The sequence below is a fragment of the Neodiprion lecontei genome, chromosome 5, assembly GCF_021901455.1.
Source record: "Neodiprion lecontei isolate iyNeoLeco1 chromosome 5, iyNeoLeco1.1, whole genome shotgun sequence".
In the NCBI taxonomy this organism is placed as follows: domain Eukaryota; kingdom Metazoa; phylum Arthropoda; class Insecta; order Hymenoptera; family Diprionidae; genus Neodiprion; species Neodiprion lecontei.
This window is the reverse complement of record NC_060264.1, coordinates 769244-793771: the sequence shown is the minus strand read 5'-3', so window position 1 is coordinate 793771 and position 24528 is coordinate 769244. Positions and strand designations below refer to the sequence as shown.

At 38.2% G+C, this 24528-nt stretch overlaps 1 protein-coding gene across 2 annotated transcripts in view; it reads left to right on the top strand.

Moving 5' to 3' along the window:
• The window catches only part of LOC107222156 (mucin-4), a 28393-nt gene extending 4476 nt beyond the window's left edge, over positions 1–23917 (top strand). The window contains exons 2-20 of one of the 2 annotated variants that reach the window (XR_006904594.1): positions 4727–4787; positions 7325–7507; positions 7588–7847; positions 7938–8192; positions 8279–8464; positions 8542–8807; positions 8883–9394; positions 9483–9605; positions 9718–10203; positions 10312–10684; positions 10766–10936; positions 11012–11092; positions 11184–11309; positions 11376–11961; positions 16413–20354; positions 21363–21564; positions 21695–21856; positions 21960–22207; positions 22635–22773. Coding sequence is in view for 1 of the 2 variants with exons in the window: in XM_046740984.1 (XP_046596940.1) it covers positions 4727–4787; positions 7325–7507; positions 7588–7847; positions 7938–8192; positions 8279–8464; positions 8542–8807; positions 8883–9394; positions 9483–9605; positions 9718–10203; positions 10312–10684; positions 10766–10936; positions 11012–11092; positions 11184–11309; positions 11376–11961; positions 16413–20354; positions 21363–21564; positions 21695–21856; positions 22635–23083 (8424 nt within the window). In the remaining variant the exon portion in view is untranslated. Of the gene's footprint in view, positions 1–4726; positions 4788–7324; positions 7508–7587; positions 7848–7937; positions 8193–8278; positions 8465–8541; positions 8808–8882; positions 9395–9482; positions 9606–9717; positions 10204–10311; positions 10685–10765; positions 10937–11011; positions 11093–11183; positions 11310–11375; positions 11962–16412; positions 20355–21362; positions 21565–21694; positions 21857–21959; positions 22208–22634 lie in introns of both variants that reach the window. The other variant, XM_046740984.1, reaches the window with a different exon arrangement.
• Positions 23918–24528: the final 611 nt, after the last annotated feature.

The following is a 24528-nucleotide window of genomic DNA, read 5'->3' as shown; positions in this document are numbered from 1 at the left end:
ATGCTGGAACAGAAAAAGAAAGAACCGGTTAAAAGTCAAGGCTACCCCGGAATGTTTGAATTTGTCTTTGATGTCGATGCCGCTTAACGCACCTCAACGCTTCACCACCATCTGGGTCTCTGCTGCATGGGCGATGGTAGATGTATTATCCTACCCACCTGCACCACTGCACATAACCTTGGCCTTAGATCTACGCTCGGTGAAAATCCAGGCTCAAAGTTACAGTGTCAACAACCTTTTCTCCTCGCTCTCTTATATTGCTTACCAGGACGGGCTAACTAACCGACTTACGTTATACAGACACCAAGACCCGAACGTAACGATTGAGGCCACCACTTGGCGATTGGTAAAACCTCCGCCTTATGATATCAAACTTCTCTTTCTTCACCTGCGTACCATATTGTTAGACATTTAAATTGACGTTTACACGCGAAGAGAGGATCGTACTGTGTATATATAGGTATATAATATGCGTTAGATCTGGGATAGGGAGACTTTCATCGACCGTTTATTATCCGACTCCATACGTGTGCATGTCGTTTTGAATCGAACGCAAGGAATGGTTTGCACGCATGCAAGATTAGGACCGCAACAGTGTTATTCGATCAAGTATAATACTTTGACACATACTACCAGATGGGACTCATTTACGTTGGTATTGTCGTTGGTTTGATGCACGCAGGATGATTGAAAATTGATTATTTGAAAAGAACGTTCACGTTTGCGTAGGCAGGAAAGGGGCGATAAAATCAGAGTTAAACGAGAACAACTATTTCGACATCGATACCTTAGCTACCGAGGCAAAGGATTAATTTACATCTCAATTCGCGCGTGAGAGGCGACTCGGCGTGAAATGAACACATAAACGATAGAATGGGAAAATCGTACATGTTATTATAAAGAACTGAAAAGCAATTTATCATTATTCATAGGAATTCAAGATTACGATTGTATGCGCAAAGTGCGGACATGGTCGAGGCGATTGTACATATAGGTATGGTATATCGATACTGTAACGAGGATCAAATATGTGAGTAAATAATCAGTCAGTCAGTCAGACTTTCACGCGCACGAGGATGAACTTGAAGAGAAAAAGAAAGTACCCCGAAGGAGAACTTGCTGTTGGTGCAGGTTATCGGAGTTTTTTAAGTAGACGTCCAGTTTGACTGGTTCCGGGTTAGAATGCGTTTGAAAATTCCAAATTGAAATTTGACCATCTGCATTTTTCTCCGTTTAAATATTTACCATTCATAATAAAAATCCTCTGTAAGGAACAGTGTACGTATAGAGTATCTTCAATTTCTTATGTAAAATCCCGTAAAGAATTGAAAGTTCTGTGTATGTGTGTGTGATCATTGATCATATGCAGCATACCATAAGTATATATAACGTTATGCAACGATCGTTAGTCGAGGCGTGCATAATGATATAATACAGGTTACACAAATAGCTGTAAGAGATAGGTGGAGTATATAGGAATCGTTACAAGGTCCATGGGCGCGAACAATGAAATTTACCGTGGTAATTAAGCGGTTTATACATATATATACATATAGTATATATACATACGCATACGTATCAGATGCGCATGGTATACGAACTCGGTTTTTTGTTCCCTTTCATCTTAATCAAAATTAGCAAACTGTATAATTACTCGGTATGTGCACGTATAGAACAACAATTTCCATAAATTTAAACTCTTACCGTTGTTATCCTCTCTTTTTCTCATTTTATATAATTTGCATACAATGCTTTGCCTCGAAACGATGCAATTTTTTGGATACGTTTGCAAATTCAGAAGAACAGCTAAAACAAGCTAATATAATTGGCTTTTGCGGTAACTGTATATCTTTCGGCACAAAATTTTATTTCACCAATTGCTGGTAAAATAATTTTGTAATAATCATCGTTTTCATAATTATGACTAATATAATCGAAAGTCTGGTTCACTCGTCGAACAGAAAGGAGAATGTTTAAAAATTCACGAATACCGAGAAAAGCAAATATACTTTTAGATATGATGCAAGGAAAAAAAAATCGTAGTCTTTTGCATACGAATGACATATGACATATTGAATAAATACGCATATGCAGATTTATCGAGAAAAGGGGCGTAGGTACGTACTTTAAACATGTAATTCCCGAAGCGTCCAATTTTGAAGAATTTATAAAAGCCTAACGGATTCGAGAAAGTAATTTCACTGACCGAAGCCGCGCGCCGGTCGGTCCTCTGCTTTCTCTTAACCACGCGTGTGTGTGTGTACACACACATGTATCTATAAGTCTATAATATCGCGCGTACATAGATATAACACAGGTGCATAGGCGTGTTACGTAATTAGGAGTGGTTCTCTGATGACTCTACTTTTTCCATTGCTAAGATAGATATAATGTGAAGAGAGACCCAACATACGTAACAATCATTACCTACGGTTATAGATTTCAATTGAAGCAATGCACACACACACACACACATAATATTTGAATAAACACTAGACCCTCAAATACAGATTTCTTGAAGAAAAATCAATATATCAAAATAAATATTCAAATAATATATTAGCAAAGATTTATGTGCACAATATATTTGCACAGAACTCGAGTTGTAGAAATCAACTTGTAAACGATCGAAGCCTCGATATTATTGACAGGTAAAGAATCTCTACGATCTAGTTTTTTCAAGATTAGCCAAACCATCCGCTGGACGTACAATGTACACAGAATTCGTGATTTATGTATTTACGTGAAATGCAAATTATCCCGATTAGATTTACGGCAATAAATCGACGAGGTGTGGCTCGGTGTTAGATTTCAGGCATACGCGTTCATCTTCTTTTTAATTTCACTAGTTAAAATATATTTTAGGTAACATTCACACGGATCATTCGTTTCGCGGCCGAGCCCTCGGGCATTGAAAAGGCCTTCAGAACTGACCGAGTGATATGAATGTAATTATTATATTATAACATCATTTACTATCATTTATAGCCTTGCCATCGAAACACTGAAGATGAGCGGGTACCACATGAATTCAATCACAGAATATCTATCTATTTGACTGTCGTAAAAAATCACAAAGCAGAATCGAATAGCCGCTGAAATATTTTAACTGTCTTATATATAATACGCGACGCGATGACCGTCGATGAGGAAATTGAAAGATAAAATGAAATTAAATAAACAAATCAAGTGTGAAATTATAGATGTATTTATAAGTCACGGAGAAAAAATATAGTCAAAGCAATAATGTGAAAATTAATTACAAGGAAACACGAATCAACATACGTCTTAACTCTTTTTATTTGTTATGTAACTACGACGAGCTATGCGAGAAAAAAAATTTATTTCCCAATTGAATTAATTACAGTGGACATTTACAAATGAAAATGTCATTCCGTTGTTTCAAATCTTTTTTCACTTGCTTTTACGGTGAAAACAAAAATCGAACAATGTGCGTATCGTGTTTCTTCGAGTTTTATGTCAGTGCAGGTAGATTATTAATAATGTCTCTCGAAACTCGACTATTGTTTTTTTTAAATTTTATTTATTTTTTTAAACAAGGTAGAAGGTTTTTATTTCATACGAGATCCGGGTTCGTTTGGGTATTAGAGTAATAGAAATTAAAATCGGCATTTATCTGAAATGCAGAAAAATCCAAAAACTTGCTTGTTTTTCTTCCGTTACTTAATTCTCGGAGTTTTTTCTTTCTCTGGCAACGGAATTATGTCTTTTAGAGATATCTATATGCACTTGAAGAGTGCAGGCAGCAAGCTATGAATGTTACGCGGGTATGTAAATTCAGACACGTCGAATATAACACAACATAACAAAAGCAAAAAAATTCCTAAGGCGCATTCTACGACGGTTTGCAATATACGAGATATTACAATCCTAGTGCGTAGTTGTAATTTTACGTAACAGCAGCAGCACACCGACGGCTTTCCCCGTTTATTATACAAATATTATCCACATATATATATATATCTGTGATGTATAAATAATAACTGTAGAAATTTGACGAAAAAATATATACGAGAATCTACCTTATTGTCAATTACGCCACCTTCGCAATCCCATGAATGTTTTTTCATTCAAATATTTACATTTCTTTAGGTCAAAAACAATCGTGAGTATAATCATGCGCATTATGATTACAGCGTGCATCGAGTTAAAAAAATTGGTAAGAAATTTTTTCGATTCAAGTCTCTCGCAAAGCCGCAAGGGTCAATGATATTATTATACGCGGAAGTCCGGATATCCTGCTTAAGGCACGATATACACGCGTGGCGATCGTCGAAGCACGCGAGCCAAGTTAACCGTTAACGTATTTGTTCGTGACTTTGGTGCTACACCTTATTATGCCTGTCTATACAATTTAACTATATCCACATACGGATTTGTAGAATGTGTGAAGAAGCCAAAAGTGGTTTGTAAAGTGTACATGATTATCTGAAGCGACGAGAAGATAGCGGATTCATTTCTACACCGAATCCACAGCAAACCGATTTTTTGCCCTTTGGATATAAACCAAGAATAATAATAATTTTAAAAAAGAACGATGACAAAATAGCAGAAAGTCGAAAGAAGACTGACCGTAAATAAATCTGTATAATAAAAGATATTTCATATCGATTATTTCCGCTTTTCATCATATTGTGGAACTTGACTCACCTTCTTCTTTTTCTCCTTCCAGTTACGATTAATTTCCTGTTTTGTTCTGTTGCAGAGGGTACGATCAGTCGCCCAACTTTTGATGCTGGGGTGTTTAACAGCATTGCTAGACTGCGGTGAGTATTTGGAGTTGTTGATATCTGGGATAAAGGAAAAATTAGGTGAAAATATTCATTCATCTTTCGCTTATTATATCAAATAGGTATCTTGGTAGGTAAGACAATGATAATAATTCATACTTTAATCACATAAATTGATATTGTATTGCGTCGTTCGTGGCAGTAGTAAAAAAAAAAAACCGATCGTGAGGAAAAATAATCAAGTCGGTGGATTAATCGAGTTTGATAAATAATCGATTATACTCGATTAATCGGGAAAAAATGATCGATTATTTTTGGTCGTTATTAAAATATAGTTGTCCAGTATTTTGTGCTACACCTAGAGACGCATGAATTCACTTTACACTTGAATTCGATATGAAATCTTTCGCTCGTCTCTTAACATTTATGAGAATGTCGTATAAACAGGAATTATAGTAAACTAGTCCCGCAACGCCCAGGGCGACTGCGTCAGGCAAGTCTTATTATAACATTAGCCTGCGGCAATGCTCCGCCTGTTTCTATATCGCAGTCATAATATCATTTAAGCATGATGTCGACGTGATACAGGTATAGGCATAATACACGCACAAGCCGTCCCCCTGATTGATTCGCAGGAGGTTTTCGATGTTAACGGGTGAAAGTCTAAGAAGTATAATATCGATATCCGTGCACGTGAAGTACGTATCTTATAAGGCATCAAGTTTTAGGCAATTAGCCTATTTAATCACTTACCTCAAAGAATCCTTTACGTTAAGAATCTTCTGCCGATGCGTCCAGCCGCAGCTATTCTGTCTTAGGCAACCTCGGGCCGGAGTTTGAAGAAGAAAAAAAACCTCAATCAATTCAAATTCTGGAGTTCCTCAGTTTTGAGACCGGTGAAAAGTCTGGAAAAATTAATATAAGAAGAGAAAATGAGAACAAGTATATCTTTCTCACAATTCATAATTTCGTAACTAGTATAACAAGGAGAGTTCTGCGTACAGATCCCGATACCGCCATTTTATCGACATTGTAGTTGTTTCACAGCTCAGACACTAACCCTTTTTTCGGGTGGAGGTTATCACCGCTCTGATTGACTTTATCGATCATCGGAAAAAGGGTTCGTGTCTGAGCTGTAAGGCGATTAAAATGTCGGTAAAATGTCTGTATCGGGATCTCTACGCAGAACTCTCTTTGTATTACTACTGTCGTAGAAATTGGTACTTACGAGTATAAAACACTGCAGATTAATATATCTATAACTGTATTATCAAACCTGTCTTTCACTTCTCCTAATACATTTTTTTCAGCGTTAATTTTATTCTATTCTCAACACGGCGTTCAAATTTCAAGAATTTTGATCGATGTAAAAAGTTTTCGCTTCGTATTGTGTACGAGTTGGTCATAACTTTACAAATAGGTTTATTGAATTCCCGGATTGAAATTTCACTTGCAGTTTATAGCATATTGGCAATGAAACATCTACGTAGATGTCAACAGTCAAGAGAGGCCTAGAGGCAATAAAAATGCATCGCATGCTATATGAAGACAATCATACGGTGTCTGGTTGCGTATTCAATGCACGTTTATTAACATCTAAATGTATGTGTGAATAGAAACGCGGCGCACACACGTTTAACTAGAATGGTAACGGTAAAACACTCTCGGTCTATTGTACGTATAGCACATTGCACACGGTACGCATACCATATACATGTTTGTCTGCGCATAGCATCAATCAATGTTGCACCTTAGTCTTTCAGACTGTCTCTATGTGGTATATAATTACGTACCTAGGTGCGAAGCACGTACGGTAATATGAAAATACCGGTGTGAATATTGACGAAAGTATTTTCGAACACTTGGGAAAAAAAATAAATAAATAAAAAATAATAGAAAGACAATGGAGAAACGTTATTTTTTCATTTATTTTATTAGAATAATTTTGTATAATGACTGCACGCGTGTAAATAATCTTCAATACAGCGTCATTTATAAGATTAAGGTGAAACAAAGAAAAAAAAGGGGGATGACTAAAAGAATACCACGAAGAAAAAAAAAAAAACAGTAACGTTCAAAGCATAAAATTGTGGAGTTTCGTACAGCTGACACAAATATACGTTCATTGGCAAAATAAATTTCGTGCGGACTGCATACCAGTTTTGTTTTATTTAAAATATTTTTCCAACAGCGATGTATTCGTAATAATTATCGATGAATCGCTTCCTTTTACTGAAAAGAGTAATAAACAGATGATTACTCACCGCGATTTTCCAGGAAATGGAAAGACAAGCATGCCTTAGGAAAATCTATCGTCGGTACAACCCTGAAGGTGCATAAACTGTGCATGTCTTTCGTGCTCAGCGTGTGCCCTGAAACAATAGAGAAATATGTTAAAAAAAAGTTGATTGCAGAGGTGAAAGATCCTGGAAATTAAAAGACAAACTATTGCGAATATCGAAACTTGAGAAGGTTCCAGTCTTCTCGGGGTTCAAAATAAGAAAAACACATTTATTGGAATGTCTCATTCACTATTCACGTTATCAGTATCGAATGATTTTCCTACATTACAGGTATAGCGGAACAGCGAGTTGTATGTTACTACACAAATTGGTCAGTGTATAGACCAGGGACAGCGAAGTTTTCGCCACAAAACATCAACCCATACCTTTGCACGCATCTTATATACGCCTTTGGCGGTTTCACTAAGGACAATGCACTGAAACCGTTCGACAAATATCAAGACATCGAGAAAGGTATGATTTTTTAATAAGAACTGATAACTTGTCGCAAGAAGATTATTCGATCTAACGGTAAATAATGTTTCCATTGACAGGTGGATATGCAAAGTTCAACGGTCTGAAAACGTACAATAAAAATTTAAAAACGATGCTGGCTGTCGGGGGATGGAACGAGGGTTCAAGCAGGTTTTCGCCGTTGGTTGCCGACCCTGACAGACGGAAGGAATTCGTCAGAAACACAGTAAAATTTTTGAGACAAAATCATTTCGATGGTTTGGATCTTGATTGGGAATACCCGGCGTTTAGGGATGGTGGAAAGCCTCGTGACAGAGATAATTACGCCTCACTGGTTCAGGTGTGTACTGGACTGTTTTCGATTACGTAATAGAGATCCAGGCATTGCAAGATATGGATCTTTGTTTTAACGATAGTATTTTTTCGGTAGGAACTTCGCGAAGAATATGAACGCGAATCATTGAAAACAGGACGCCCGCGACTACTACTTTCAATGGCTGTTCCAGCTGGTATAGAATACATTAACAAGGGATACGACATTCCCAAACTCAACAAATACTTGGATTTCATTAATCTCCTTTCATACGACTATCACTCATCCTACGAACCTGCCGTGAACCATCATTCTCCTCTGTATCCACTGGAAGAAGATAACGAATACAATTTCGACACCGAACTGACAGTCGTAAGGATCATACTTTAATTTTTAAATTATCTGTGATGTGTGATGAACAGTTCTATGCCTCTGACCATCAATTCATCGTTTACCAGGACTACACGATCAAGCATCTATTGGACGTCGGAGCCTCTCCAGACAAAATTGTCGTCGGCATTCCAACGTATGGACGTTCTTTCACGTTGTTTAATGAAGAAGCAACGGAGCTAGGTTCACCATCCGATGGTCCAGGCGAAGAGGGTGACGCTACGAGGGAAAAAGGATATTTAGCTTATTACGAGGTCAATATCTTGCATCTTTGAAAAACCTCGATATTGGGTAATGGCTGGACATTTGCTGTAATTAAAACCTTTTCTAGATTTGTGAGAGCTTGATAGACTCGGACGAATGGGAGGTGGTATCCCCGAATTCAAATGCGATGGGTCCGTACGCCTACAAAGGCAACCAATGGGTAGGATATGACGACGAGGCAATTGTGAGACTCAAGGCACAATATGTTACCGAAAATGGATTGGGCGGAATCATGTTCTGGTCAATTGATAATGACGACTTCCGCGGAAAGTGTCATAATCGTCCGTACCCGTTGATCGAAGCAGCCAAGGAAGCAATGTTGGCTGGAAGCGAGTAAGCACATTGCAGACTTCAATACTCACGATTCGTCTGCTGACTAAATTAATTATAAAATGATAATTATTACAGAAAAACAAGCGTTCGAGAAAAGTCGACTAGACCAACCAAGACACGAATAGAGAGCAATTTTATTGGTAGAAAACTTGGGGCAGGTAGACGCAGAACTACAGAGGCTCCTGCGGGCACGCGTCGAAACAATTTGCGAAAGCGAATAAACTCGCTGAGGTCTAACAGCCGGTCGAACGCTCGAACAAATTTGGAGAATGAAGAAACTAAGTCGCAGGTGAACGGGCGAAACAGGGGGCAATACTCTGACTCGGAAGATGAGGAAGACATTTCGAACATCAGAAGAATAGACGCAAATGTTGTCAGAAGTGCAGAATTCAGCGAAGATCAAGATACAGAAAATTCTCAATCGCAAAACAGAAATCGTCTACGTGGTGCACAGAGGCGAAAAAGCCCCGAAAACACGAGGCGCAGAACTACTACAGCTTCTAGCGTTTCGGAAGAAGTCGAAGAACAAGCCGGAGTTAACAAATTAACAACTCCTGAGCCACCGACCACACCAGACCCCGGAACAGGTACTTCATTAAGTATTAGTAGAATTTTCTGTGAGCAGAGTCTACCTTCACTTGCAGTACTAACGTGATAAAAATAATTACAATCCAGATTTCAAATGCGAGGATGAAGGTTTCTTCTCTCATCCACGAGACTGCAAAAAATATTTCTGGTGCCTTGACGCTGGACCTGGTGGATTGGGAATTGTCGCTCATCACTTTACCTGCCCAGCAGGTAGTAAAAATTGTCATTTAAACCTCTGTGGACAAAAGTTACTGGAGTGCAAATAACAGCGACCAGACTTTAGCACCAACCTAATGTATTTTTATCCCCTTCTACAATGCAGGCTTGGTATTCAATAAAGCAGCTGACTCGTGTGATTACCCTCGCAACGTTGTGTGCCCCAAGGCAAAAACAGCGGGGGGTCCGACAACACGCGCTCCTATTATTGCTGCCACGAGTCGTACAACAATAATATCCAGTACCACTCGTCGTTCAGCAACAAGTAGTACAACTACAGAACCCAGTGAATACAACGAAGAGTATGAATATTACGATGATGATGAACTTGAGGAAGAAAACGTTCCCGTAAGCACGACGACAGCCAGGGCTCTGCAGTACCAGACCATAAGTCGAAATAGAGCAACGACGACTACAACTACGACCACTGCGAATCCACCTACATCCACGCAAATCCCAAAAACAACGACCTCCAAAACGTATCAGTCATTACCTTCAAGAGGTAGCAACGTCGCACCAGCGACATCGATAGACGAGGCTGAAGAAGATCCGCAAGTTCTTAAAGAACTGATTGATTTAATCAAAAAAGCAGGTAAGACTCAAACCCTATCCTCAAATATTTCTTATTTGAAAAGATAAAAAGATTCTGTGCTTAAAGAAAAGTTTTTATGCATTAGTTACATTGTGCAATTCTATTTAGGCGGTCTCGAAGAGTTGGAGAAGCAGCTTCACCTGCAAGGTAAAGGTAGCGAGAGTAATGTACGAACAGGCTCTGCGACGAACAAAACCAGTTCTACACCAACGACAATTAGTAGAAGCTTATACGAACGAGTGTTAAACCGCCAAGCAGCCAACAGTGGAAATACACTGTTCAGAAGAACTACAGCGTCGCCAATCACTGTCACGAAGAAAATAACCGAGACGTTAGACTCACAACCCTCTGTCATCCAGCGATCAAAACCAAGTTTCCGAAACGGCCCTGGGCAAGCACAATTCGAAGGTCTCGATGATGTTCCAGAGGTAAAAAGTCTCAGAAGAGAAAGACCTCAATATGTTACTATTAATCGCCAACGGTAAGTCAACTTTCTGAGATACAGTTATTGCAAACTAGAAAATTTGATCACGGTTTAAATGATATTAAAATTTATAATTAGACCTTCTACTGAGGCGCCACTTGAAGATAGCGAGGAGCTTGACGAAAATAACGAAGATGACTTATCTTCGGAAGAAAACTTATCAAATAATCCACCAGAAACCACAACAGCTGTTCCAAGAGGAACTCCTGGTTATGTTAATATACGCCGTAACCGAATTACGACCGCTAGGTATTTATTTTCCTCATGCACCACACTTATGAACTATTGTACGGAAGATATTATTCTCTTTAATAAATTCTTCAGGTCCAATGTACCCCAAGAAGAGAGTGAAGAAGACGTTAATGTTAATCGCCGCCGACCCGTAGCATCAATAGACTCCGCACTGTAATATATATGCACCCTCCATTGCTTTTATACTATATTCATGATCGAAAATCTCGTACTATTCTATGACATTTTACTGAAATAATTTTAGCGCTGTGAGTGATGATGCTGATGTTGATGATGATGACTCTAAAGAATTAGAAATTACGACTGAAGCAGTTTTAACACGTCGACGAACTCAATTTCCTATTCAGGAAGAACAAACCAGCACGTCTAGGTTTTTATTATATTCCGTTTCAGCACACCAACATGATAAGCAATGGATTAATTGATTTCTTTTCAGGTACATTACCATTCATCGTGTAAGAAGTACTACGCATGCACCCGAAGAAGCAGCTTCGGAAGAAGAAGCTCAAATCGTTGATATTACTACTAAAGCAACTCCTTCTTCTACAGAAAATATTTTACCAACAACACCTGACGTTGAGATCGAAGATGAGATTGATGATAAAATATCTGTACCTGAGACAAATATAGAAAACGAAGCAGCGGTCGAGGAATCAATTGTCCGTACCGAATCTAGCCCACCAATATCAACAACGCAGTCTCAGAGTTTTATTGTCACAGATCTTCCTGTGCAAAATGTCGATCCTTTAACTACAATAGCCCCGTTACCTATATCAGTAAAATCGATTGAGATTGGGGAATATTCTACAACTGCAGTACCATCGTCTACAGTTGTTTCTAGTACCACAATACAAGAATCTAGTTTTGACGAACCGACTACAAAAGGATCGGCGGCAGTAGCACAGCCAAGACCATTCGGTTTCCAGAGAAGAGCTAGGCCAACGACTACCGTTACATCGCTAACGCCAAGCCCAGACACAACGACCTCTTCTTCTGTTAGTTCTGATACAGGACGAGTAAAGGTGAGTACTCAGACACGAAACTTTGCACAATCATCAAATAATAAGCGAGGCCGTACTAGAATAAGAGTAAGGCCAGTAAATGCAGACTTTGGTAACCAAGAGGTTTCTGCGCAGAAAACTGTTGATTTTGACAATAGTAATGAACAACGACAGGGTAGTGGTTATTCCGATATCAACAATACTGACAACACAACAAAAACATTCGATTCTGAAATACCAAAGCGGGTAGTTAAAGTAATTAAGAGGCTGAAAACTAATAGAGGATTTAGCAGATTCACTCCACCAGATGGCACACCGTTAACGGATGGAAGTACACCCAGTATAGTGCGGAGAACACGATTGCGTATTAGAACAACTACAGAAGCGAATTCCAACGCTGATAATGATTCCATGGATTATATCAATAGTGAACCTGAAATTGGCAGTGCGCGAGCCGTACGAACAGGTGCGCCGATATCAAGTGCAACGCCTACATCAGGCCCGGGGGTCGAAACGACTGAGATTAATGATAATTCGAACTTGAGAGACAGCAGAATTATTAGAATTTTGGATGAAAATTCGTCAGCAAGAACACAAGAATCTAACAATAGCACTGACGAAGGTGTAAAAATTACAAAGATTCGTGTTGTACCTAATCAAAACAGACGTCGTGTATTTCGACAACGTTCTAGAATAAATCGTGTCTCAAAAGCCACTAGTTCAGTTGTACCTGTCGTCGGCAATGACAATGAAACAAATGCATTGAGTAGAAGCGTGGATAGCTTGGTGAGGTCTAAAGTACGTACGCCAAAGCCAACAACTAAACGACAATTGCACAGAAATCTCTATGCACGGAAAAACACACCTCAAACTTCATACAGTAGTACAACTGAATCTAATCCATCTACAGAGGGAACAAAATCAATTATCTCAATACAAACTACTACCTTAAATTACATTGAATCGATCTCTTCTATGGAATCGCACACTGAAATTAATGATTTAGAAGTGACAGATCTTCCTAGTACATCCCCACCAGAATCACTAAACAATTCACAAACTTCATACAGCAGTACAACTGAAACTAATTCATACGGTAGTACAACTGACTCTAGTCCATTCACAGAGGGAACAAAATCAATGAGCTCAATTCTAACTAGTACTCTAAATTACATTGCATCGATCCCTTCTACGGAATCACACACTGAAATCAATGATTTAGAAATGACAGATCTTCTCAGTACATCACTACCAGAGTCCCAGAATGTTCCTACAACACCTATACCATATTTGACAAATAAAACAATACATGGCGATATTTCTACTACTCAAGTATACATATCTACAACTGACGGAGAAGATATTAAAATGGAAAATGAAGAGATTACGACAGAACAGGAAGAGTTCGCAACGGAAAGAGAAGAGATTATAACAGAAATGCCAGAAACGACAACCGAACTCCTGTTAAATAATACTATTTTGTTACCACAAGTGCAAATAAACGTAACAGTTCCTGTGACTGCTAGGAATGCAAATGTGACGGAAAGTTACAACGATGAGAGGACGAAAATAGAAGAAGGAACAGAACCGAGACGACGATCGTATGGACAGAAGGTATTACGGGTAAGACGACCTATTTCATCCTTTCAGCCAAGAGCTGTAGGAACACAGATAAAAGATCAGCAAGCTTTGCGAAGGGAACAAAATATTAAACGTTTTCGTTTAAGACCTGAATTGGCATCTAACAAGACACAGAGGCAACAATTCAACATCGTCAGATCGCAGGTAAATCAGAGACAAAATTTTTCAAGCTTATATCCGGATAGAAGAAGTAGATTCAATTCAAGGGTATTCGGCAGACCAACGACGCCAAATGCTGCTAGCTCTAAAGATTATATTGGTATTGAAGTAGAGCAGAACGTGACGACAGCTTTGACCAGTAATCAGCAGGATGTTACCATAGAATCAACAACACCTTTGGTTCCAACAGTAGTAAGTAATTCGTTTGATATCAATGGCACGTCAAACTTCTCGATAAACGTTACAAGTGATGCAACGATCACCACAGAAATTGAAGGCATTTCGACACAGGAAACGGTTGATATTACAGAGCCAGTAACAGAGGTTGACATAATTTCAATGCTCGTTGAAGAAGACGCAGTAACCGAAACTTTGCCTCCAATTCAAGACACGGAAGCGACGACAGAGAGAAATGATATTTTTACAGGGAATGATCCAACCACGGATTCTGGATTTCTTTCTACAACTATTGATGAAGATACAGTAAAGATAACACCCACCAGTGAAGAATTTCTCACTGAGACTAAAAAAGTGAATACTACAATTCTGACCACGGAAAATGACTCATCATCAGTCGGAAATACATCACATATTACCCCAGATATCATCGAACAAACTACAGAAATTCTTGAGGATGAAACGATATTTACTACATTGGCAGATGCTGATGAGACTAGATCCCGGACTTCTATTATAGAAATGGAAACTACTGCTCCGATGATACCTTGGGAAACAACTACTCTGGGATTTCACAATTCAGACGATGCAATTTTGATAAACGAAGACACAACAGAATCCGAAACTTCTGATCCCATCTCAGTTGAAGAATCAACAAAAAGTGAAGATGTAGTGCCAACCGAAAAATCAGTGTTCAAAGTACGAAATCGAGTCGATTCGATACTATCGAATAATAGTACCGGTGACTTATTCGTAACTAATTCGACGTTGAATCACAGTAAAGATTTATTCGATCAACAAGAGGGACAAAATTCAACATCAATAAGGACACTGATAGAAGAGACAAACGATTATGATAAATATAACGAAACTTTGTTAGAAAATTCAAAGGAAGAATTAGAGGCAAACGAAACGACCACGATGGTATCTATTACTGATTATTCTACCATCCTGAATAAGGATGAACTTTCGGAAGTTGATACTTTGAGATCTGTATCTGAAGTGACTACACCATCCACTACTATTTTCACTCCGAGCACAGCGTCAACACCGAGCATTCACAAGCTACCCTCTCAAAGGCCTAAATTCCGAGTACCTAATTCTCTTAGAAATCAATACTTTTCTCAGAAAAAGTCCACAGCAGATGTCGGACTGCGCTCACGGTTAAACAACCGTACTGAATCAGACATTGGTGGACGGTCAAAATCTTACAAACGTACAAGGCCAGGCTCGACACCAGAACCCAACGTTATTACAGTGATTAAGGCAAAAGAACAACCTATAACAGAGAGAATAACCCCTGATTCTGAAGATAACGAATTAGAACCAGATAACGAGATGGCAACCATCGATGAGAAGTTGGTGACATCAACTGTCTCACCAACACAGATTTTCGAAGCTGATTTCGACGAATCGTCAGAAACTGACTCTGTCGAAGAAGACCTAAATGACGATTACGAAGATGAGAAATATCGGTCGACTTCTAAGCGACCCAAGTTTAACGTGCCGTTTGCTGGCACAATTTCGAAAAGGAAACAAAGTGAGTCGTTATACCCATTACCATACGTCAATAGGACTCGTTCCTATCCTAAACGTTTTTACACAACAACCGAACCTGCAGTGACGGAAACGCTGATTCCTGCAAAGAAATTTAACTACGCTGCTGATGCCGAGCAGAGGAAATTCAGCTACCGTACATCGACAGTGAGAAGTACAGAAGTTGATAGTACTTTACAATCTGGTATTGATTACGCGACTTCTTCTGTGAAGCCAACTGTTACAAGGATTGTCACATCGATTGTCGAATCGGATACAACAGAACGCCAAAAGATTTTAATAAAAGCTAAATATTCGTCGCATTCTGCCACCACTAAAATACTTCTGAAAAATGCTCGCCATCCATATGGTTTTTCTACAACACCATACAGCGTTCGAAAATCAGGCGGAATACGTACAACTGAAGAGCATTCAAACAATGGGTTAGTAAACGGAAAGATAAAAAAACCACAAAAATCGAGATATACATTGTACTCACCGAAAACATTACCCTCCAAATATTCACAAAATGAGAACATACGTGATCCATCAGAACAAGACATTGAACACTCGACTTTGTCTATCGAAAGTGCATTTGTAGATTATAAAAATAAAGATCTGATGAATACAATTTCACGTTCAGGGAAAAATCGAAATTTTGACAATGCTGTTACTCCTGGATACAGCGGCGAATCATCAACCATACAAATAGAATCGGTGTTCAATAATATTATCGCCAAAAAGCGCCATACTGTTTCGGTGTAAAAATGAATCCGAAGCTCAAAAATAAATCTGACGTGTCATCAAAGTATTTACTTATCAAATTTATTCAATCTATCACCGTACTGTAATTTGGAAATATTTTAAGTGCACAGTACGGATGACAACAAAATTATAATATCAAGGAGAGATTGCTAAGGAACGTACCAAAATTAAAGTTGAATCATTCTGATTTTCAGGTACCGTCGGAAACAGTCAGATTACCTACCCTGAAGGAGCTCATTGGTTACAAAACCACTGTTGCATACGATTACACAACCACAACACCGATTACACTTTCAATCCAAAATTCACTTGATGACAACGTTTTAAATCACAATGAGCACACTAATTATGTCACCGAGACAATAACACCGACTTTTGGGAGAGACATTATACCGGCAGATGTACAAAGTACAAAAGATACAGGAATCGAAGAAGTTAAGGTCGTGCAGGAAGATCAAGATCAAGATCAATTGAACGACTATTCGGCATGGAAAATTGCTGAGCATAACAAGTACAAAAATAGCATAGAAAATGATAATAGTATCATACATTATGGAAAGTTAAAAACATCAACTGAATCACCTCTACGAGTTACTCTTCCAATAAAAATTTTAACGCAAGACGAAGTAACACCCAAGAGACGTAAAATAAAATTAGTCAATATACCTGTTCGCATATTAGAATCTGATAGACCTGTAACAGATCTAATACTAGAGGTACCAGAATATAAATTGAAGAGTGTGTTAAGGTCTCTGTTACGAGTAGAAATAATAAATCAAGAGAACGTGACAAACGATAATAGCAAAGAATCGAAAACTTTTAATATACATGACCAAAGAATTACGTATAGCAATGATGACCAAAATCGTGGTCCCCAAGATGCGAATACAGAGCATAAGGCAGATGAATCATTTAATGAAAATTCAAATACAAATCCTAAAGTAACCGGAGATTCATACTCTTCGACCACGCCTAGTATTACTACAGTACGAGGCAACCGATCACAGCCCCCGTATCGAAGTTCCCGCAATCGAGGATTCTATGTGACAAAAAGCATAGAGAGCAGTACTTTGCTTCAGAACACAACTCCACCAATTCCTCGGCAATCAACAGAATCGAATAGTGAAAATCCCCAACTGTACAGCACAGTACCTGAACTGGAATTATCTACTTTTACCGAAAATCCATCAACGATTGCAATGGATACTACGAACATAAGCGGCGAGTTGTACACAATGCAAGATGAATCAGCGTCCGAAGAAACTTGGCATTCGACAATAAACACTAGCCTAAAAAATCTCAACGATATTCTGACTAGTAATAAAGATGTTAATAGAACGTCATTGAAATCTGATGAGATAACAGCCATACCTGACACTACTACTGCAGAATACACGTCAACTAGGCTAACTGAGCCGAGTACCGTAAAATCAACACCGGAATCCGTAGCTTCCACCGAATTCAACGATCAGATTTATACATCTGAATCTATAGCTGAATTTGAATCATACTCTACTGAAGATTTCAGCAGTATAACATCTGAAGAAACTTCAAAACCTGAGTCAAGTTTAGACCTGCGTACCACTGTATCTGGGTTAGAAAGTGAGGAAGAAGAGTATTATGATGTGACGAATGAGCCTACATCCACCCCTTATTTAGCCACAGCAAAATACAATGCAGATTCTGTTGCAAAAAGTCTAAGAGAAAGTTCCGAAGTGAAGAAGTCGAGCACAGCCCTGAACTATTATACCGAGATTGGCAGTACGACTACAGAGTTTCAAAAGACGACTGCCTCTGAATATGAAGTACAGAGTGATGATTTTCCGAGCAATGATCAGAGCAAAGAAACTGTCACAGCAGAAACAACTAAGAGCTTTGATAACACATTAACCACCAGTGGATTAGACTCTGATTTTAAATCAAACTTATTAGTCAATGGCGAAACACATGATATTGATTTGGGTTTCAAAACTGAAAGAACTGCAACGACGAGTATAATAATAGGTTCTTCTTTGAAACCTGAGATAAAAACTACTAAAGCTTCAATAGATGATCAACGAACGAGCCCACTGGATTTTATAACAGAAAACATTATTGAAAGTAGTTCATCTGGTGCAATGACCAGTTTTTCCTTAAACCCTGAAACAGGAACTAACACAGCTTCAATTTACAAACCAGGAACTACTCTAGTGGATTTCGTAACAGAAAATATTATTGAAAACAGTTCAACCAATGTACTGGATTTCCTAACAGAAGGCATTATTGAAAATAGTTCAAATAGTGTAACGATAAGTTCTTCTTCGAACCCTGAAATAGGAACTAACACAGCTTCAATCGATGATCGAAGAACTAGCCTACTAGATTTTGCAACAGAAAGCATTACTGAAAATGATTCAACTAGTGCAACGACAAGTTCTTCCATGATCCCTGAAATGGGAACCAACACAGCTTCAATTGATGATCGAAGAACTAGCCCACTGGATTTTGCAACCGCAAGCATTACTGAAAATGGTTCAACCAGTGCAACCGAAAGTTCTTTTTTGAACCCTGAAATACGAGCTAACACAGCTTCAATTGATGATCGAAGAACCAGCCCACTGGATTTTGTAACAGAAAGCATTATTGAAAATGATTCAACCAGTGCAACGACAAGTTTTTCTTTAAACCCTGAAATAGAAACTAAAACAGTTCCAATTGATGATCGGAGAACTAACCCAGTGGATTTTGTAACAGAAAGGATTATTGAAAACGATTCAACCGGTGTAACGACAAGTTCTTCCTTGAACTCTGAAATAGGAACTAATACAGCATCAACCCTTAATCGAGAAGTTACACAATTGGATTACTCAACAGAAAATATCGTTTCGACTATTTCAGTGACATCTGATTCGGTTATAAGTACAGTTTCTCTTGGAACAAATGCAGTTGAAGAAGCAACAGATTCCTTCGTTATCCCAGACACAAAATTGACTGAAATGGAAATGGGAAGTACAGTATCGAGTAACAAAGCATCAACTACTGAGTCAAACAATATAGCAACAGTCACAAGTTCTGTAGGCGAAATATCTGGAATTTCAGAAACACATTCGACATATCCTTCAAAGATTGATCAGCAAGTTGTAACCCAAATTACTCCATTTACATTTAGTTCGGGATCTACATTTTCACCTTCAAATAATGCTCACAAAGACTTTAATACTGTTTCGACTATTGTGGAAAAAGACACAGCGCTAGATACAGCTGTAACGCAGCAAATTTTAGAGGGTTTAACAGAGGCGCCAAAACGTTCTGTACTGACAGAATCTACAAGTTCAGAACTTATAAGTGACACCTTCTATAGATCACCTTCAGCTATTCCAGGAAAGAAATCAGTGCGCCGGCGAATAATTAAAAAACGAATAAACGGAATTCGTCGACCATACGTACAAACCGTTCAAGATACAAGCAGATTGAATGGAATCGATAAACCAAGGAAAAGATTTGTTCGCCGACGTATAATAAATCGTACTACAGGAAAAATAGTGAATGAAACGATGAAAGGAAATTCGAAAGTGTTGGACAGTCCATCGATAAGGAGTATTGCAAACCCTGAACTCGTTCCCAAGATAAACGAATCGCCAGAGCCTCGTAATGGTACTGTGAGAAATAAAATAGTCAGACATCGTGTAATTTACAGACGACGACCAGCAGTTAATCAAACAAATAGCAGTTCCATAGATGCCAAAATATCTAGTCAAAATAACAGTGCCAGTAATGATGTGCAAAGTTCTAGTGTCTCGAGCACTAATTCAAATCAACGAAGACGAGTAGTGGTAGAAAGATCTAGGTATAGGGGTAAAGGTAGCGGTAGAGGTAGAGGACAAACGGAATCATCAACAGTAACTTCAAGGCTAAGTTTGGAAAGGCAATTGAATTCCACGGAAACCACAGTACAAAACGACAAGTTATACAAACGCAAGACTAATGAACAAGATTACGCAGACGTTACGATTGATAATTTGAGCAGTGGTTCTGAGAGCTACGGCAAGGTTTCTGTTTATCAAAGAGAAGAACTTCCTCAAATCGAAAAAATTTCTGAGGCGGCACTCGAGCTTGAACCCGTATCGAAGTCAGAAGATGTTCAAGCTGACGGCGAGGTCAGTGTTGGATGACAAGTTACACCGAAATGCTTGTTGGCTGAGCGCTCACTCTACCTCTTAGCTAATGCTACAGCCGTAAAACTGTCTCTTTTCTTACAGAAAACTAAAAAAAAAAAACAAAAAAAAAACAACAACAACAAACAAACAAAAACTCGCCTGCTCAAAGTGCAAACTGACTTTTCACTAATATACCATACAGGAAATTGGAAATCCTAAGCTCTCGATCACGAGATAAATGTTTCCCTGCTCGAACGCTTCATGACGTCACTTATACACATTCAAGAATATCAGCATTTAACAACAGATAAACGAAAAAAAAGAAAGCTGAATCTTCTATGACTCACTAACGCGAATACTCTCTCGAACTACATCATACATGTACTTTCACAAACACATCACATTACATGTTAACAGAAACCATTTCAAATACTCTGTCGTGCTTCGCTATACTTTCTGTTCTTGCAATTAATTTTTTTCTATCAGTGTCTCTCTTTCTGTTACATGTTGGATATGCTTTTTCCAAAACATTCGAATGCTTCTGTCCGATTTGAATATTACTTTCATTAAACGTTCGTACTTGAATGCTGATCTTTGGTTTTGGTCTTGGTACTGGCGCGTCAGTGGTCTCTGCGGGAACACTTTTTCCATTTCTTTACAAAGCAACCTTTCAAAATCAGCATCCAAGTGAATCGCAGCAATGAAATATTGAACTCAACACGTAGTTGTTGATACCATTTAGATCTACGTTTTCAACCAAACGAGTATTGACTGAAAATCACTATTCACAATCTAGCATATAGATCAAATTCGTTTTCATTCATTCGCACAAACACATATATCTTTTTCATATCATTAAAGCTGTGTTGAATTCAGTGTTGTTCTTTGTGAACCGATAATCAATCGCTTTATATGTACGAATATTTCCAAATTATTAATACTATGTGAATAATCAATTTATCATCAACTTACCCCGAGTCATTCCTCACTACCATTCTCTCTCAACAGATCAATCTCTTCAAGACTCGTACGGGTACTTCGAGACTTCCAGGAACTCTGGTTCGATCAGCGAGACCCAGAACATCGACGTCCGCTCCTGAAAGTGATATAGCTGCAACTGTATCAACTCTGAGAAAACTTTCCAATAACATTGAAGTACGTAGAAGAGGGCGTTTGGGTCAGAGTACAACGAGTGGCTCAACCAGTAATGGTGAGTTTAATCGTTTTATATCTATCACTTGCTTGAGTTTCATCTTTTGATAACTATCACTTGCTACAATGATTATACAATTCAATTTACCATCATTATGCAACAAAAGATGTTCAATTTTTACCTGTAGCTGAAGTGCAGAGCCAGCCAGCTGCGGGTGACGATGGAGCCTTGAAATTCGAGTCTGACAAGGATGTTTTGGAAAGTCTTGACCAAGCCAGCCATGCGCAAGAAGTGGAGGTGACCGTAGCTGCCAGAGATCCCTCATCGCCAGCTCCGCCAACAGTGACAGGTGCGAAACCTCCAGAGTCCCGCTATCAACTTGCTTTGAAGTCTCTACTTGTGAATTAATAATCAATCTTGTTATCACTGTTATTTATATTTTTATTACTCAGCATAACAACGTGCCTACTTCATTTGTCAACTAATTGATTCATGTGGCTCTCGTTATCTGTTCACGTGTCTGTCTGTCTGTCTGACTTCAACTGACCTGCGGCTGTCGCGTGTTCAACGTTATGAACGCCGATTATACCTACTCTGTGTGTATACCTCAACTCTTCAAACTACACTTGACCACCACTTATAATTTTATTCCACCACCTACTCTACCACATGACGATCCTGACTTGCTATTTCTATCTGTGTACGTACCTACTCTTTCTTCTTACTTATACTACTCACTCTTTACTAGTACAAAATCTGCACGTTTACTAACTTTTAACTATTTAATTACTGCTTTGCTCTATACTTTTCATTATTCTTGATATCTCTCTAACAACATACCTTGCAAGCTTGCTAGGCCAGCGAATGCATGCGAATACGAAATAATACATGAAAGTCACTTTGTCATCACTGTTCTAAACATCTTTATTTGATATCAATTTCCCCGATACTTCACTGCTACCCATGAGATTGAGAATAATTTGAAAGCAATGTCAGTAATCACAGTAATTAGTTAACATAATCGACTAAACAAATTAGAAGTAAACGAATCCCCCCAGTAAAATTTTTCTCCCGCCCAAAACTCTACTAATTATCAAATTCTGACAAATCATTGGTTGCGCGATCAGGTCGTCCACGGTTCAGAACTTCTCTAAGGCGTAGGATAATTACAACCGAAGCTCCTCAAGTAACAGTATCCTCTACAGTCCCAACAACACCAATCATCAGACAAAGAACGAGGCCAGCTAGGCCTTTCGAGAAAGTTACCGAAAACACTGCACCGGTCAGACCACGTCGTCCAGCGATAATAGACTACGATTACTATGAAGATTCGGAAGAACGTATTGTAGGAAAGCCTAAGCTGTCTGGCAAGATATCGATCACAGCAGGAGGTTCGATCCGCTGTTTGGATCAGGGAAACTTTCCTCACCCGACGTCTTGCAAGAAGTTTATAACTTGCGCAAGGATGGTTAACGGACAGGTGATCGGAACCGAATACACTTGTCCAAAAAAGCTTTCCTTCGATCCGGTCGGCGGTATCTGCAACTGGTCAGCCGGTTTAGGATGTAAAGAATAGTTTACTATAAACTGATGTTGGCAGAAAAGGTATTGATAATTGTAATAAAGTTTTATACTTGTTAGACATTATGAAAAGTGAGAGATAAATGTGCGAAGGTATTATTTTTTTCAAATCAACATTCCACTTGCCCTTACAAAGTGGAGAAACAATTTAGAAATAGAAATAATCAAAAATTCCTCTTCTCTACCTACGACTGATTGTAAGCTATTCTTTATTTTTGTAACACGATAGCGTTGAATTTTGAATCTACCGAGCTGTTTAGCGTAAGACGAATAGCAAGACTCAAGTTGGAGATGGTAACGTCGTGTGCCACGTATAGTAGTTGAGTAATTTCTTTGATATTTTATACATTTTTGTTCATTAGGTAATTGCTATGATATACCCAATTCATTATGACTACCGTAACGAGGTGTAATTGCGCAAGTAACTGTGTCTATGTGAACGTTGATTGTCAGATTGTGCTACGCTGTGTGAATTTGCTTCTTCGTTGAAATTTTTTTTTTTATCCAATTGGAAGCATATATACATACAACGGTTTTCTTGGCATATAAAATGCATAAATAAATGAATAAATTAATTAATTAATAAATACGTATGTGCATTCATTTTGTAAGCAATATTATATATTAAAATAATAATTTTATATGTACACCCTATATAGATATATTATACTTTGCTCAGTTTACGTACATGTAACACATGCAGGAAAAGATTTGCATTATGTAAGTATATGTATACTATAGAAAATAGCCATATACCGTAAGTAAAAAAAAAATATATAAATACAGATATATAGGTGATATTATTGTAATACTGTTATGAAAATATAAATGACTTAATAGCATTCGGTCCATTATCGTTAATTAAATTGTAATAAAATTTAAACACAATCAGACATATAATGATAAAATATTTTCCAATTAATGATAATATACGTAGGTACGCACTTTTAATTCAAGTTCATTATTCGCCCTACGATTGTAAATAACGATGATAATGATCTTTGTGTAAATACCGATAAGTTAATTAATGTAAATAATTCGACACGTATAATACGGTAAGATGTTACATATACCTATAAGACGTGGTAGGTGTATTTGAAAAATTATTCATGATATGGTGACGTACAAGTAAGCCTTGCGTATCGATAAAATCCTATACATCAATGTGTCTTAAATTGTAATCACACGATAAATATTTGAATGTGCAATGTAAAACGTTCGACTTGTTATTCATTTCTCGTAGTTCTTATTATGCGATATTTCGTACCCACAACCGTCGACATTTGCATTCCGCATAATTACCGCATCAAAATAATTGAGCTTATTTTTCTGTTCTGCTGAAACGAGTCAAACGTGCCACTGGCGCAAAATCGGTCAATTTCCTCCTTTGCACTTCGCACGGCTTTCTTGTTCGAAGAACCCTACGTGAGAGAAAGAAGG